The 17,260-nt window shown below is 38.2% G+C and overlaps 2 protein-coding genes across 2 annotated transcripts in view; one reads left to right on the top strand and one right to left on the bottom strand.

Moving 5' to 3' along the window:
• Positions 1–3,557: 3,557 nt before the first annotated feature.
• LOC121382672 (phospholysine phosphohistidine inorganic pyrophosphate phosphatase-like) lies at positions 3,558–13,066 on the bottom strand. The gene is made up of 7 exons (XM_041512205.1): positions 12,828–13,066; positions 11,015–11,202; positions 8,707–8,860; positions 8,191–8,254; positions 7,510–7,602; positions 6,663–6,754; positions 3,558–5,699 (listed from the first exon to the last, which is right to left on the bottom strand). Exons 1-7 carry the CDS (start codon positions 12,944–12,946, stop codon positions 5,609–5,611), a joined length of 801 nt encoding a protein of 266 aa, XP_041368139.1. The 5' UTR covers positions 12,947–13,066; the 3' UTR covers positions 3,558–5,608.
• Positions 13,067–15,936: 2,870 nt separating this feature from the next.
• Positions 15,937–17,260, top strand: part of LOC121382890 — a 110,605-nt gene continuing 109,281 nt past the window's right edge. Inside the window, exon 1 of the mRNA XM_041512570.1 lies at positions 15,937–16,005. The gene's annotated coding sequence lies outside the window, so the exon portion shown is untranslated. The remainder of the gene's footprint in view (positions 16,006–17,260) is intronic.

Here is a 17,260-nt window from a genome sequence, read left to right as displayed (position 1 = left end):
GTTCCAGATGGAACACAAAAGAAACCTTTAAATAAAATGCCCAGTAGTGGCAGAAACGTGGATAATTTTATGTGTACTTAATTATATTGATGTCATAAGCAGAACACAGGTCCAAGTTGTTTATTATATCTACAGGGATTATTACATGAGTGGGCATTATGAAATATTATTCATTGGAAAGTTTGTTTTGTTTAACAACACCACTAGAACACATTGATTAATTAATCATAGTCTATCACTGAATGTCGAACATTAAGTAATTCTGACTCGTAGTCAACTGAGGAAACCCGCTACATGTTTCCTAATGCATCTAGGGATCTTTTATATGCACTTTCCCACAGACAGGAAAGCACATACCACAACTTTTTATTATTGATTGGATTAATTGTTCCGTTCTCCAACTAGTTTTATTCCTTTGTTATGGCACACCTATGTGTGGTGTTATAGACAATTTATTAGTACGTGTTGGAATTACCAAATGTTTGACATGCATGAAGCTGAATAAAAAGAAAGAAGGAAAGCAGGCAGCTGCAAGGAAATATATATATAGACTACATGCAGCTATCGTATACAAAACTGTGATGCTATACAAAAAAGAGGACTATTTTGGTAGCAGATTATCTCTTAACTGAAATTGTAGGTTTGTTTTCCTAATAAAACTACATTTAGCATTTGTAAACATGATAAATGCATACCTCTCAATGGCATAGCCAGCATGAGGCAGACGAGGCATTTGCCTTGTCTGGAATTTCCCCCGATTTATTTTCTTTTTTCCATGACACTGATATTTATTTTACAGGTCTGGGTTTGCCTCAGCGATTTTTCCACTCTGGCTACGCCACAGCCTCTTATTGAAAATGTTCTTTAAAAATAACCCCTGCTTTAATACATTCAGTATAAAAATGCATGGAAATTATTTTTATCATTTGCAGCCAAAACACAGCTGGTGTAAATGCAGCTATGTGCATTGGGTTACTGCAAGGTGAACTATATGTAGCTCACCTAAACCGTTCCAGGGGAGAGTGATCACCTGGGGAAAACTGTTTACCTATTCTGAACTTGTGGTATGCTAGGCTCGCACTGTAAACTGTTACGACGAAGTTGTAATTTCTCCAACTCCCAATTTAGGACATGTGCACTCAGATTAACAACTAATGGGTTATAAGAGCACCTTGGCAACTGGACAGACAAAGAAGTCGTGACAGCAAAACGTTGGTCAACTTTGTTTTGGCAGTCAGTAGCCTGTACCTAGCATTAGTTACTAGTGTGTCTTCTAAAACAAATTGATTGTTCAAAGCATTTCATTGTCGAGTTCAAATCTGTTCCTGTAGATTAAATTAAAATTATGAGTAAGCATTTTAGCCACAGAGTTGTGCCACAATCCATGTACTGTTTGTATCATGTTAAAGATTCTGTTCCATACTGATTAACAAAAAACCATTTATGTTATTTTGTTTCAAGTAACAACTGACCGTGTTGTACAAGTTCATAGCTTTTGAAAAGTAAATGTGTAGGTGATGTGATTATTGTGTTTTTAGTTCTGTATTGCAAGTTTCAAGTCTATAACACTGGGAGTCACAATGTAGTGTGTTCCTCCGGTAGGATGCAAGTGTTGTTGTTGATAACTTTAGTTGGGGTGACAGAACCTAGAGTAGATGTAGGCCCTAGACAGATTTATTAAATGATGGCAAATTAATGTTGAAGCAAAAGTTAATTTTTAAAATATATATATATATTACAGTGTAAGCTGAACGCAAAAATGTTAAGGGACAGACCCTAGTTTCAGCCCATGAAAATTAACACTAAGTTTAGTTAATCTACAAACCTGTAACACATTTGAATAAAGTTGCAACTGAGTGAAACATAAGTCTGAGACTTTTAAATGGTGAAATACTCTCTAAACTCGACTCCATAACTGTTACCTCTCTGGCGCACGTGCGAATTGGCAATGACATTTATTTGCCAAATTTAACATTAAATGCTAGACAATTATTTTGTTTTAAAGTGCACCTACTACTGGTATACATCAACATGCAACCTGGTAGGGGAGATAACTATGATGACAATTAACTAGACTGGAAATTTGAGGAGGAATATGTTTTGGGAGGATTGGGTGGGGGTTTGTGGTTATTATTATTATTATTGTTTTTTTAATTGGTTTGTAAGTATTATAATGAAAAAAATGAAGATATTTTTTTTTTAAAAGGTTTGCTTCAGTATTGATTTTAGAAGAATTGTATGTAGGCCTACATGTAATTGGTATGTTGTTAAAAGTGCTAGCTTTTAGTCTTATCTATGATATTGTCTTGCTTTCCAACTAAAGTTATCTGGGTAAAACAGTTCATGTCACATAGCTTGTGTACACCTGTATTAGTGGTTTTGCCAAATGACATTTTCTTCGGTACATAATTTCGTGGATGGACCTCAATAAAGAAAAAAATATTTTGGAAATTGTTTTTGTTGTGTTTTTTTAATAAACTTGATTTGGGGAGATAAAGAGACAGAGAGATTTAAAAAAAAGTTAAATAAAGAAAAAAAAAGATGCATGAATAAATAAAAGGGCTATTGAATGTTAAACAAAGGTAGCCTAAGCATATGAATATGATTTACATTAAAATATAATGATGTAAAAACAGTGTTAAGAGTTGTACATGCAAATATTACAGGTATATTTTAAATTTTTTATAGAAACCAAAATTAAAACAAAATAATTTTGGGTGGAATTTAAAATATTCACGGCATTTCATTTACAAAATGGATTTTTCCTCATCGATGTCAGATGATTACATCAGCATGAAAACCACATTAGCTATTGGGTGTCAAACAAATGATCAACATCGATATAAAAATTCAAAAATTAAAACTGAATAATTATAATTAGGAAACCCATGCTTTACACAAAAAGGTTCTGTTATAATTACACACTTTTCCGCAAGAAACTGCACATACCATGGTCACAAGAACAGCCTTTGAATTTCTATGAAAGGAAAAAAGTAAGTTTGTTTTGTTTAATGACACCCCTAGAACACATCGATTCTATGAAAGGAAAGGCGTAGTTAACAAATGTTTGAAAGAAAATAAGGCTATTGAGTGTAACATGGGCTATTCAATATTTGGTTCCATTTCTCCTACTGACAAAGCAACGAGATACTCAACATGCACTTTCCTATAGACAGGTTATTCATATATCAGGGGTGAGAATTCTCCTCAGATCAGCTGTTTTCCTCTCATGGAGCATTTCGTTTCCTCGCATTTTAATCGTCCTTTCCTCCAAAATGCGTCGGATGTCACAGATTTTAACCTAGGATTTCAAGAATTTCTGGGACCCCTCTAGATTTCCTCTTTTTTACAGTTCACCAATTCTCACCCCTGATGTATACAATGTACCCCATTCTTTGTTGTGAGGCACTGGTTGGGATGGGGGAAGGATTATAGTCCATACTCCAGAGAGCGAGCCATCACACGAGGCGCGCGATCTCCCACCAAGCTACATGTACATCCTGCCCCTCAGAATGGCTTGTATTCCAATTGGTGTTTTTAGTGGAGATAGAAAAATCCATGACAAATGATTTATTGCACACATTTTTATGTTTTACACATATTTATATATTTTCACATTTCAAAATACACATTTCATCCCGATTACAATACATGTAATTATTACACCAGCAGGCACTAATAACCAAGGAAATAAAAATCATATGCATTGGTGCAACAAACAATATGGGAAAATATTTTATTAAAACTGGTTATATTTTGCATTGGTTTATATAGGGACTAACTGGTTACTGTCTTAAGATATCAGCTTTATCCTGTGAAGGTTAAAATGGCAAATGTAGCGACACTGCCGAGCTGAATTCGCCATTCGACCTGAGCAGAATAAAGCCGGTATCTTAAGACCGTCACCAGATATTTCTTTTATCCTGCAATCCTACAGGAATATTCGGAAAATCATTATTTATTCGTGTTTTATGTATGCAAATAGAGTATTGTCAACCTAGCAAGGCTTTTGCCGTATGACGTCATACAAGATGCACAACGTCATTATTTGTCAGAAGCTAGCTACATTCTGTCGCAATAAAAAAGCGTTTCTAAACTAATTCATAAATAAATATACAAGTTTCGTATTGTTATCGCAAAACTAAAAGTTATTTTTATTTACTGCACTTCAACAAATAATTTAACAAGTATGTGTATTGAAAATCTACTCTGAAATACTCGAGTCGAGTTGGGCTTATGTCACATGGCCTATATTTTTGGTTAGTGACCGAAAATATAGAGATTTATCTAGTCATATCTTGCCCATGCATACAGTGATTGCTGGATAAAATGTTATAATATGGTGAGGTGATATTGTTGTATTAAATATCAAATAAGAGGAGAGAATTGACCTGCTTACTGGAATACATGTGTATTAGCAACACAACAGGTACAATATTGTTAGTCCATTTCATTGTCAAAAGTAGGGGTGTCGGTGCCAAGTTGCTCACTCATCCCGCCTGACCAACATAATGCATGGTATGTGTTCTGTAATACACGAACTACACAATTGGAAAGGGCATCCTGCTGGTTATAGTACTCCATACAACAAATTACTTAATGCAGGGATGTGTTCTGTAATACACGAACTACACAATTGGAAAGGGCATCCTGCTGGTTATAGTACTCCATACAACAAATTACTTAATGCAGGGATGTGTTCTGTAATACACGAACTACACAATTGGAAAGGGCATCCTGCTGGTTATAGTACTCCATACAACAAATTACTTAATGCAGGGATGTGTTCTGTAATACACGAACTACACAATTGGAAAGGGCATCCTGCTGGTTATAGTACTCCATACAACAAATTACTTAATGCAGGGATGTGTTCTGTAATACACGAACTACACAATTGGAAAGGGCATCCTGCTGGTTATAGTACTCCATACAACAAATTACTTAATGCAGGGATGTGTTCTGTAATACACGAACTACACAATTGGAAAGGGCATCCTGCTGGTTATAGTACTCCATACAACAAATTACTTAATGCAGGGATGTGTTCTGTAATACACGAACTACACAATTGGAAAGGGCATCCTGCTGGTTATAGTACTCCATACAACAAATTACTTAATGCAGGGATGTGAGAGCTACGCGGAAATGCGCTTTTCCATTTCGTCTAAAAACCAAAAACATTATGTTCAATACTGTTGACCACACATGGTTCATTTGCATGTTTTCATGTTTTCAAGTTTATGATGTGTGCCTTATATTACAAGTCATAACCAGTTTAGATCTGTTAGCATTGAATGCAATTTTTGGCAGTTCCATATGTTGCAAATAACAATTTTCCTTATGGGGCCGTACAGCAGCCCCTGGACCCCGGCCACAGTAATCATTTTTGTTCCAGCCCCTCTCACGTCCCTGTTAATGGAACCTAGTGGTACAGTGAAACCCCTCTAAACCAGACACCAAGTTATAAGGAGTGTCCGGTTTAGAAAGGCTCTGTTCTGTATTGATATTCAAAAATGGATCACGAAATGTGTCCAATTATGAGTGAATTCGAGTTTTCAGAGGTTTCACGGTATATGATCCAGAATCCAAACGAATCTAATGTGTTTCATCGACCTTCGAGTAAACTGTCTATAGCTTGAGCAAGGTCGTCAACTATTCCATCCGGGTTTACCGTTGGGTGCTTCTCATCTTGAGGCCTACAGCGAAAAATAATGAATGAATGAATGAAAGGAAAGGAAAGGAAATGGTTTATTTAACGACGCACTCAACACATTTATTTACGGTTATATGGCGTCGGGGAATTAATGAATGAATGAATATGACATAATAAAAACTGATTCAATTAACTGAGACAACTAGTGATAACCATGGCACAATAGTGTTCTTTTTTCAACCTCAAATTATAACTATGTCCTAGTCACTTGATAACAAATGTGAAAAAACATTAATTCAGGTTAACCACACAATGTTTGGAGTTATCGGACCTTATGCCGACTTCATTCCATTGTTATGTAGCAATACAAGGTCAACTAAGTACCTTAACCCCAAAACACATAGAGAAAGTGACAAGCCGGTATTTGCCTGTTCTATACCAAGTGATGGAAGTGACAAACCGGTATTTGCCTGTTCTATACCAAGTGATGGAAGTGACAAGCCTGTATTTGCCTGTTCTATACCAAGTGATGGAAGTGACTAGCCTGTATTTGCCTGTTCTATACCAAGTGATGGAAGTGACAAACCTGTATTTGCCTGTTCTATACCAAGTGATGGAAGTGACTAGCCTGTATTTGCCTGTTCTATACCAAGTGATGGAAGTGACAAGCCTGTATTTGCCTGTTCTATACCAAGTGATGGAAGTGACTAGCCTGTATTTGCCTGTTCTATACCAAGTGATGGAAGTGACAAACCTGTATTTGCCTGTTCTATACCAAGTGATGGAAGTGACAAACCTGTATTTGCCTGTTCTATACCAAGTAATGGAAGTGACAAGCCTGTATTTGCCTGTTCTATACCAAGTGATGGAAGTGACAAGCCTGTATTTGCCTATTCTATACCAAGTGATGGAAGTGACAAACCTGTATTTGTCTGTTCTATACCAAGTGATGGAATTGACAAACCTGTGTCTGCCTATTCTATACCAAGTGATGGAAGTGACAAACCTGTATTTGCCTGTTCTCACTAACACACCTCGGATCCCACATGCCTGCGCTCCACCAACATCATTGACAACATCGTCACCAACCATGACAACCTGACAACACAAAATCAGTAATCAGCTTGTCAACTAAGACTGTTCCAGAAATGACTACATTTAAAAAATGAATGTCTTAATTCATTATGTAAATTTTTGTTTTTGTTTTTGTTTGTTTTGTTTTTTGGGGGGAAGGGGGTGTTGTTTCCTTCTTTTGTCTTTTTTTCATTATTGGTATCAGATAAAATATATTCTAGGGGTTTAAGTAAATTATTTAATTTTATTTTATGGTGGCTGCATAATACAAAACTATTTACCCCCCACCACTCAAAAAAAAAAGCACACCTCCTTAAGATGTAAACAAATCTTTCTAGTCTATCTTTTTTTAAAACCTGAATAGCTTATTTTTGACAATGAAATTAATAAAATCTCCAACTTGTGCACACGAAAAGCTGGGAGTGGGATGCAGACCAGTGGTAAAGAGTTTGCCTTATGTGAGGTCCCTCTAGAATGGGTCCCTGTCAGTGAGCCCACTGGGCTACGTTGCAGCCAGTGCCCCACGTCTGGTAGACAAAAGGCAGTGATATGCTCTCTCCTGTCTGTGGGATGGTGCATATAAATGATTCCTTGATACTAATTGGAAAAATGTGGCGTGTTTCCTCTCTACATAAGAATTACCAAATGTTTGACTTCCAATAGCCGATGATAAATAAATCAATGTGTTCTAGTGGTGTCGTTAATCAAAACAAACTGTAACTTTTAACAAAAATCTGATCCCACCATTGTATTTTACAAAAAAGAGCAGCCAATATTACCTGACCGGGTTCTACGCCCATGTCCTGTACGGCAGCTTCAAAGAAAGCGGCAGACGGTTTCCCAACAACTTCAGCCTCGAGGTCACAGGCATACTGAAATATCAACAAATAAGGTTACCATGGTTACAAAACACCAGTAAACAAATGTTTGTTAAAAGATCAAAACAGTCATACCTATCAAAGCAAATAGAAACACATTCTGTATGAAACAAAAGATATTTTTCACCTGGTTTTGTTTTTATATAACATAATTAGTGCAAAACGCTTGAGTCGGGGGTTTTTCCTCCATGATATGGATTTGAGGTTCACTGTTAGTAACAGAAAGAATTTTTTAATTTATTTAATGAGGTATCGACACATTATAATTAGTTATATGAAATCAGACATGGTTAATGACCACCGAGATAATGAGAAAGGATACACACTGCCACCAAACAGTTCACGGATGGGGATCAATCGCACTTCAGGTGACTACATTACCATTGAGCCACGTCCCGATCCTTTGTTACTGACAGAAACATTTGTCTTGTGGTTGTGCAAATGTACACCTCCCCACTGATTTATGTATTCACTCTGGCTTAAAGCCGGTACTGGAACATGAACTCGGCGCCTGCCAGCCTTAAATCTGACAGTGTACTTACTGCACCACGTATGCCAGTGAATGAGAGAGAGAGTTATTACCTCTAATGCTTTCATGTAGGGTCCCACGTCCAGGCACAGCTTATTGTTTTCCTTGTAGTATTTCCTGAAGAAAAACGACACAAAAATACTCATGTGACAAAAAGAGGTAAGGAATGTATTGTAAAGATAACCTCAGCACACTGTTTACTCAGTAGGTGTGTGTGTGAGTGTGCATGTTGTGTGGGTGTGTGTGGGTGGGGGTGTGTACATGTGTGTGTGTATGTCTGTGCGAGCGTGCATGTTGTGTTTGTGTGTTACGGCTCATACAGATCAGTGGGGGATGTCTGAAATCAGTTGATTTGGGGGGGGGGGGGGGGGGGGGGGGGGGGCAGTGCCCCCACCACACTTAAAGATAAAAACTTACTTTTTTGTCCTACTATATAAAGACAAAAATCTGGCTTGTACCCCCCTCCACCATTAGAAATTATGCCTACCCCCGCACTCCTGATATCATTCCTATGGGCCATGATAGTTATCTAGAAGGGTGACATTCTTGTATATTGCACACTGCTTTACCCTTTTCCTAGAGAGAAGAGAACAGGTTTGTCCAGAGATACCAGCAACCTAAACACATCGTTGACATTTTTGTACGAAAACTCATCAGCAGCATCACCAATGACAACACAGTTTGGATTGCTCCTGTCGCAGGCACTGAAATCTGGTAATGCATCTGAAAACATATTTACAGAGAATCAGTCATGAGTTTGAATAACAAAGAGGCTGGTCAACAACTAGGAGAGAGGAGTATCATGGGATACATTTCAAAATGTTACGGGAGAAGGAGAGGAGAGTTTGTCAATGGCTACGTAACATTTTTAAAACAATTATCTCGTCTTTATTTATGAAATAAACTGCAGCTAGTTGTTGCTATTTTGTTGCTATTTAGTATTTATTACCAAAACAAATGAACATAAATACTAGTGATGTGCAGTTATGAAATTTGGTTTCAGTTTCGGTTTCTGGTTTCAGTTTTGACAAAAGAGTAGAGTTTTTATTGACATTTATATGAAATTTGATTTGACAATAAGAAAACTTTGCAAAGCTCAAAAATAACAGTTTGTAGAACAATCATGTTTCAGGCTTGTGGCTCTTATTAAAAATACTAAACAGCTTGGTTAGTACATATAAAAATACATTAGCCTACAGAATTATCACTAGCTCTAGATTTTTTTTCCTCAAATTTTGTGAATTTTTTTTTTCCATATATAAAATAAATTATTTGTCAGCATGGTTTTATTTTGCAACTAAAACAAAAAACCAGGGAAAATAGCACCCAAAAAGTAGTTCAAAAGGAACTCCCTCATAATACCTTGGCCGAAGTGTGAGTATGAATCAAATGGCTGAAATCAAATGGGTCAATATCAGAAGTCCTCGGGTAATGTCACACAATACAATAAGAATGGGCGACATCATAGTAATTGTGTTTGTTTGTAACCTGAATTAACTTTAACAAACAATTTATCTTAATTCTCATCTTGATTCCAGCCAGTGTACCACAACTGGTTAACAAAGCCCGTGGTATGTATTATCCTGTCTGTGGGATGGTGCATATAAAAGATCCCTTGCTGCTGATCGAAAATAGTAGCCCATAAATAGGTGAAAGCAGGTTTTCTCTCTATATAAGGGTTTTCTCTCTATATATATCTGTGTGGTCCTTAACCATATGCCTGATGTCATATAGCCGTAAATAAAATGTGTGCAGTGCATCATTAAATAAAACATTTCCTTCCTTCCTTCTCATTCTGATACAAAGAAAAAAAATTCCGATCGAAGTGTTAACAGTGAATTGATTTTTTTTGTCTCGGAAATAGCCAAGAATGAAAACCCCACTGGAAACACCTTGGCCGAAGTACGCATACAATTCAAGGGTTCAATCAAATAATAAACATGGACGACTTTTACAGAAGACATATGAGCATAAGAACACATCACATTGATGCAGTAAGGTAAAACAGACATTATGTTCACAAAAAGGGTTTTCCAAACTAACCATTTTTGCCATGTTAAAATGGTGACAAGTTTGCATTGCAAACAACACTGCACAACATTTGAAACGTGTACCGAATTCACAGATCAACATCACAAAACACAAAAATATGAGTCGTTCGGCAGGTTAGTGCCAGAAGTGGATTTTGTTATCAACTCGACTAGGAATTTTGTTTTCCCCATTTCAGACTAGCTGGACTAAAAATGGAAAATTTTGACAAATTAAAGTATGTTTTTTTTCTATCTTCACGGTTACGGTTTTCAGTTTTTCTTCTATAACCAAAACTGAGCTGATTTCACGGATAACCTCACATTACTAATAAATATAAACTGCAAATCCAATAATATTGGTCAAACGACTGGGATAGTAGTGGGGTACTGACAAATGATACATGAGGGGGGAGTGGTCGTTGCTTTACAAAATGTTACATAGAGGAAGATGGGTATTAAAAAATACCACATTTTGTGATAAGAAATTGTTGAACGTCCCCAAAATGACAATCTCTTTTTAAGTTACATATGTCATATTGTTACAGATGCAGTCCTCTTAAAACAATGTGGTATTAGCCTACTGGTCAAAACATACAGATTCCTACTTAGTATATTCATTTCTCTACATCCATTATGTTCTTGGCTGAATTAGTTTCTTCACTTCAAGATAAAGGGATTTTACCTAGATCAGATATTCAATTCGTTTATTGCTTTAAGCTACAAGCTTATCGGCACAACAATGTTTACCTGGATCAAGGAATATTGACCTAGATCAAGCAATGTTTACTTAAATCAAGGAAAATTTAAATTGATCAAGGATAGTTGACCTTGATCAAAGAGAGTTTACCTGGATGCACCAACAGGTGAGGTCTGAGGTTTCTCTGTTTAAGGATGTGACACATGGCCGGTGCGGGTGGGAAGACTTCGTTCTCGGACATGGTGAAGCCGAGATGCTGTAGCTTGTCAACCAGCATCCTCTTTGTACACTGTGTTTCGTTTGTACAGAACCGCACTGGAAGACTACTTGCCTTTAGTCTGAATAAAATATAAATATTTGAAAATATTACTACTGCAACATTAATGTACCAGTATTTTAGACACAAAAGCTTTAATTAATTTTTCCTGCCTGAAATATAACCAGTGCTAAAAAACTGGTAAATCAAAGATCATGTTCTGTCTTGTTTGAAGTAAAGTGCATATACATTATTAAATGATCTCGTTATTTTCCAGACTCACTCACTCACTTTCTCTCCTCTCGCTGTCCCTCCCTCCCTGCCTCTCTCACCCTACCTTTGTCTCTTTCTCCCTCCCTGCCTCTCTCTCTCTTCCCCTCCCTCTCTCCCTCCCTCTGTCTGTCTCTCTCTCCTTCCCTCCCTGCCTCTCTCTCTCCCTCCCTCCGTCTGTCTCTCTATCTCGCTCCCTGCCTCTCTCTCTCTCCCTCCCTCCCTGCCTTTGTATATCTCCCTCTGTCTCTGTCTGTCTGTCTCTCCTTCCCTCCCTGCCTCTCTCTCTCTCCCTCCCTCCCTGCCTTTGTATATCTCCCTCTGTCTCTGTCTGTCTGTCTCTCCTTCCCTCCCTGCCTCTCTCTCTCTCCCTGCCTTTGTATATCTCCCTCTGTCTCTGTCTGTCTCTCTCTCCTTCCCTCCCTGCCTCTCTCTCTCCCTCGCTCCGTCTGTCTCTCTATCTCGCTCCCTGCCTCTCTCTCTCCCTCCCTCCCTTTGTATATCTCTCTCTGTCTGTCTGTCTCTCCTTCCCTCCCTGCCTCTCCCTCCCTCCGTCTGTCTCTCTATCTCGCTCCCTGCCTCTCTCTCTCCCTCCCTCCCTGCCTTTGTATATCTCCCTCTGTCTCTGTCTGTCTGTCTCTCCTTCCCTCCCTGCCTCTCTCTCTCCCTCCCTCCGTCTGTCTCTCTATCTCGCTCCCTGCCTCTCTCTCTCTCCCTCCCTCCCTGCCTTTGTATATCTCCCTCTCTGTCTGTCTGTCTCTCCTTCCCTCCCTGCCTCTCTCTCTCCCTCCCTCCGTCTGTCTCTCTATCTCGCTCCCTGCCTCTCTCTCTCCCTCCCTCCCTGCCTTTGTATATCTCCCTCTGTCTCTGTCTGTCTGTCTCTCCTTCCCTCCCTGCCTCTCTCCCTCCCTCCGTCTGTCTCTCTATCTCGTTCCCTGCCTCTCTCTCTCTCCCTCCCTCCCTGCCTTTGTATATTTCCCTCTATCTCTGTCTGTCTATCTCTCATTTTGACATGGGGGTGAGGGCGGGACGTAGCCCAGTGGTAAAGTGCCTGTTTGCCTGGGATCGATCCCTGTCGCTGGACACATTGGGCTATTTCTCATTTCAGACAGTGCACCACGACTGGTATATCAAAGGCTGTGGTATGTACTATCCTGTCTGTGGGATGGTGCATATAAAAGATCCCTTGCTACTAATGGAAAATTGTTGCGGGTTTCCCATCTAAGAGTATGTCAAAATTACCAAAAGTTTGACATCCAATAGCCGATGATTAATAAATCAACGTGCTCTAGTGGTATCTTTAAACAATACAAACTTTCTTTTTCTTTTTTTTTGAAATGCCAATACTAATAGCAATGGAGCCATAACTTTTCTGTCGGCATATTATTTTAACAGTTTACATGATATGTGGTTAGTGACAGCTATGCCAGTGTTTACCTTTTAACCGCCTCCACCGACCCGCTGATTGCCGTCCCTCCCTCTGGACCGCTGTCATACAAAACTCCAGTTATATCTAGCAGGACACCGCAAACTTGACGCTTTGCCCAACCTGCCATTCTTGTTTTGTCAATAGAGTTGCTTCCCTTTCCACCGGCCTCGGTCGTGGTGTGGTTAAGCCATCGGACATAAGGCTGATAGAATAGGGCTCGCAGCCCGGTATCGGCTTCCACCAAGAGTGAGTTTTAATGACTCAATGGCTAGGTGTAAGATCACTACACCATCTTCTCTTTCACTAACCACTAACAACTGGATAGCTGTGTGCCCAGGACTGCGTGCTTGAACCTTAATTGGATATAAGCACGAAAATAACTTGAAATGGAATGATTTGTTTTAAGGTTCTGTTGACAATAATGTTAACATTTTCTGATATAACAGCAACGGATCAATTAACACACCCAGGCAGTAGGCCTACACAGGCGCGTGTGCAGGGGAGGGTTTCAGGGGTAGAAACCCCTCCCTGCTCAAACAAATTTTCTCTTTTTTTTTTCCTCTGTGTATTTTTCGGGGGAGTATGACTCGGCCATCTATAAACTTCGGTCGCCACACAGTCTATAGTCCGTCCCACAGGAACCCCTTTTTTCATATGAAATTTACTACAAGTTATTTATTTCTGAGCCGATTGATTTGTAAATTGCAGACAAAAATAGTAGTTTTTTTTGTTTTTTTTGTTTTGTTTTTTTGGGGGGTCTTTTTCCAAAACACTTTTATTTTTCTTCTTATGTCAAACCAAACTGATGGGACGGACTATAGACTCCCCACCCCCGCTAAAATTCCTGGTTTGAAAAGTTTGGTACTTCACTATCAGACCGGCCTCGGTGGCGTCGTGGTAGGCCATCGGTCTACAGGCTGGTAGGTACTGGGTTCAGATCCCAGTCGAGGCATGGAATTACTAAACCAGATACCGACTCCAAACCCTGAGTGAGTGCTTCGCAAGGCTCAATGGGTAGGTGTAAACCACTTGCACCGACCAGTGATCCATAACTGGTTCAACAAAGGCCATGGTTTGTGCTATCCTGCTTGTGGGAAGCGCAAATAAAAGAAGAGTAGCCCATGTAGTGGCGACAGCGGGTTTCCTCTCAAAATCTGTGTGGTCCGTAACCATATGTCTGACGCCATATAACCGTAAATAAAATGTGTTGAGTGCGTCGTTAAATAAAACATTTCTTTCTTTCTTTCTTTCACATTGGCCTACTGTGCATCAAATAGGGCAGGAAGTAGCCTAAGGTTAATACAATTACAAAATGGAAATTTTAAGATATTAGGCCCATTACTCACTTTTTTGCTCAAAGGTACCCATTATTTCCCTTTCCAAACCGCTTAGCTTACCTCTTGAATGCATATATTACGTATATTATTATAAATAAACAGGCTTCATATCGCGTATGTCTATGGAGCGCATAGATCCGCCGCGTGAAGGTTTCTCGGCACATCTCCACCAGGGTGGACGTATCTGAACCTCGAATAAATAGGGGTAGGCTGCGTAGTTTAAAAAGATAATCCTATACCATATCGCAGCTATTCATGGCACCATTATCAGATATTTAGGCCTAACAGTAATCGTTATGCAATAAAAAGAAAAATAAACGCGTAGAAATTCGTGACAAATTATTATAGCCTATCATTTGTGATATTCTACTGATAGATAACTACATTTTTGTTGTGAAAGGGCGTTTGAAATTTCTTTTAATTTAATTTTTTTAATTTTTAGACCTGGGCCGAATATTCTCTATTAGACCTATGCCTAATATTCTCTATTTATCACATTGTTTGCTCACTGTTTTGGTAAGTGATGTAATCAATCTGATTAAAATTCGCTCTACTGGTCTACCGGTATATCTAACAGCATTGCGTGGACACCCATGTCCAAGTGACATTTCATCTATAAATAATTTAAATATCGACCAATTACACTTCGCCTTGTATAGCGTTATTCGGGAGCATACAAATTCTAAAAAGACCGAGAGAGAATATTTATGCAATAGGCGAACTTGTTAGTCTATTTTAACATTAAAAAACGGGAAAAGTGCAGTACTAAACTTGTATAAACGGATTTTATGGCTATACCATCAGGTTTTTTGTTTGTTTGTTTTTTGTCTTGAAACGAATTTTATATAAAATGTTATATTGAAATTAGTTTCCAGCATACTTCTTAATTCACACGCATCATTTCGTATACCCTCGGCATAATCCCGAATGTTTTCAAATTATTTTCAAATCACTGGCATGATTTTGAGTAAGGTTTTGATTGGTCGAATGAAAGATCAACTGAACATGAGCTCCAACGGGGTGCTGTTAGATCCACAGGTAACCCTAATTAACCAGTTGAGCTAATTTTAATTAGATTGTGATGTAATGTCCTGCGACTGACTCAACAATGCACTAGATTATGGGATTTAATGAAATTCGTGACCACCAAGTAGTTTCTTCAAATTTTAAAACATGTTTCCTCATAATCTTTTCCAAGTAAACGAGTAATTTATAGACTATAGATATATGTCAGAATTGTTGAGATACTTACGGCCGGTCTGCGTCAGATCAGGCATAGATCGATACGTTGAAACCTGTTCAACTGTGCAAATAACACAACGTCTGCGACGGTCTGTGTCCGCTACCGATTTTATGGAAACCAGACCAGAATTTCACTATTTCACTCTAAAATGTGTTATCGTCACTGTAGAAAGTGTTATCTTCACTGTAAGAAAGCCGGAACTATTTTGCTGCTGACATTTTAAAAATAAGGTAAATTGCCAAAAGTTATATAATAAATAGAAAATTTCATGTTTTTTGTCAAATATGATTTATATCTCACCGAGTGAAGTTTGCAATCATATCACACGCGTCGTGCAAGCGCGACTTGTGAGATATGACTGCAAACGTCACTCGATGAGATGTAAATAATTTGACAAAAAAACATGAAATATCCCTTATGTCTGGTTATACACACACGGCGACTGTGTACATAGCCAGACAGTAGTTGTCGTGACTATATACACGGCACTGTATATATAGTTATTCCAGGGAAATAACTCTAAAAATAATCACGTGACTAATGTTTTTTGCATGATGTTTTCAAGATATGGAATTTTTTGTTGTTCAAGTTAAGACCTAAGCACAAGTAAGTTTCACATTATTTGGTTATATATCATGCACAATGATTATTTTTCGTTCACGTTTACAATATTTATATTTCCAAGATAAAGCGCTGGTGGCATTGTCATGGAAACGAGTAAATAAGCGGCTGTCAGCCTGTGTAAGTGACAGTGTGTTCAATGTGTTGTGTAATATTCTGCAGCCGACACTAACAGGAAACAAATCGCCGGCTAATCTAAAGTCGGAACCACATTGTTAACAACTACCATAAATTACTCTTCAACCTTTAATAACCAATAGATTTCCCCCACATTTTATACAGACAAAAATCATGGAAAAAACATTACAATAAGTAAAATGACATAGATGTCACATGTACAGTGCTGTCCGTAGCCCGAGTACTCTGACTGTAAGAGATCTAGATGGACATTTGGACATAAACACGTTCTCATTACAGTCAGAGACCAAGCTATGTATTTTTTTGGCAATTCCCGACAACCAAAAAGTTGGCAAAGATTTCCACTCTAATACCACAACAATCCTATAAACATAGCTTGGACTCTGACTGTAATGAGAGCGTATTTATGTCCAAATGTCCATCTAGCTTTCTTACAGTCGGGAGTACTCGGGCTATGCTGTCTGGTGTATCACCTAAGCATTGCAAGACCATATTCTATGTGAACACTGTGAAATACTTAATAAAATGTGTCTCTCACCAATAAAGCAGTGCATAATCTGAGATACACTACAAATTATTTTATGTCTGTAGTAAATAAACATTTTAAAACTGTCCATAAATGTAGACACCTCTTTGAATCCAAAACAATTTGCATATCCGGTCATTCGGCGCAGTAGATGTGGATCGGTGACCCCGCTATTTATAAACTGCCCATAACCTCACTTTGTAGCCCACAAACGCTACACTATTGTCCCAGGATTATTTTAGTACTTTTTTGTTTTGTCTTGTTAAAAATATTACTATAAAAATTAATGATCACACATGACCCATCTCGTGATCAGTTTCGGAATCGTTTTCTTGAGTGGCACATACTGTAGATCATACATGTTCATTGTCATGCATGGCTAAGATGCCTACATGGATTTTTTTTCTCGGGTAGATTGTGCACACACATAGATCTTATTTCGCTTTTATTATTATTATTGTTGTTGTTATTGTTATTATTATTATTATTATTATTTGTAACGATGTGACTATTTGAAATTATGATATAATTATTGATAATTCTAATAATTTTTAATTGCACCCTTAACAATAAATA

This window comes from Gigantopelta aegis, chromosome 10, assembly GCF_016097555.1.
Source record: "Gigantopelta aegis isolate Gae_Host chromosome 10, Gae_host_genome, whole genome shotgun sequence".
NCBI lineage: Eukaryota > Metazoa > Mollusca > Gastropoda > Neomphalida > Peltospiridae > Gigantopelta > Gigantopelta aegis.
The sequence above is the reverse complement of the archived record's forward strand: the minus strand, read 5'-3'. Positions and strand labels throughout refer to the sequence as shown.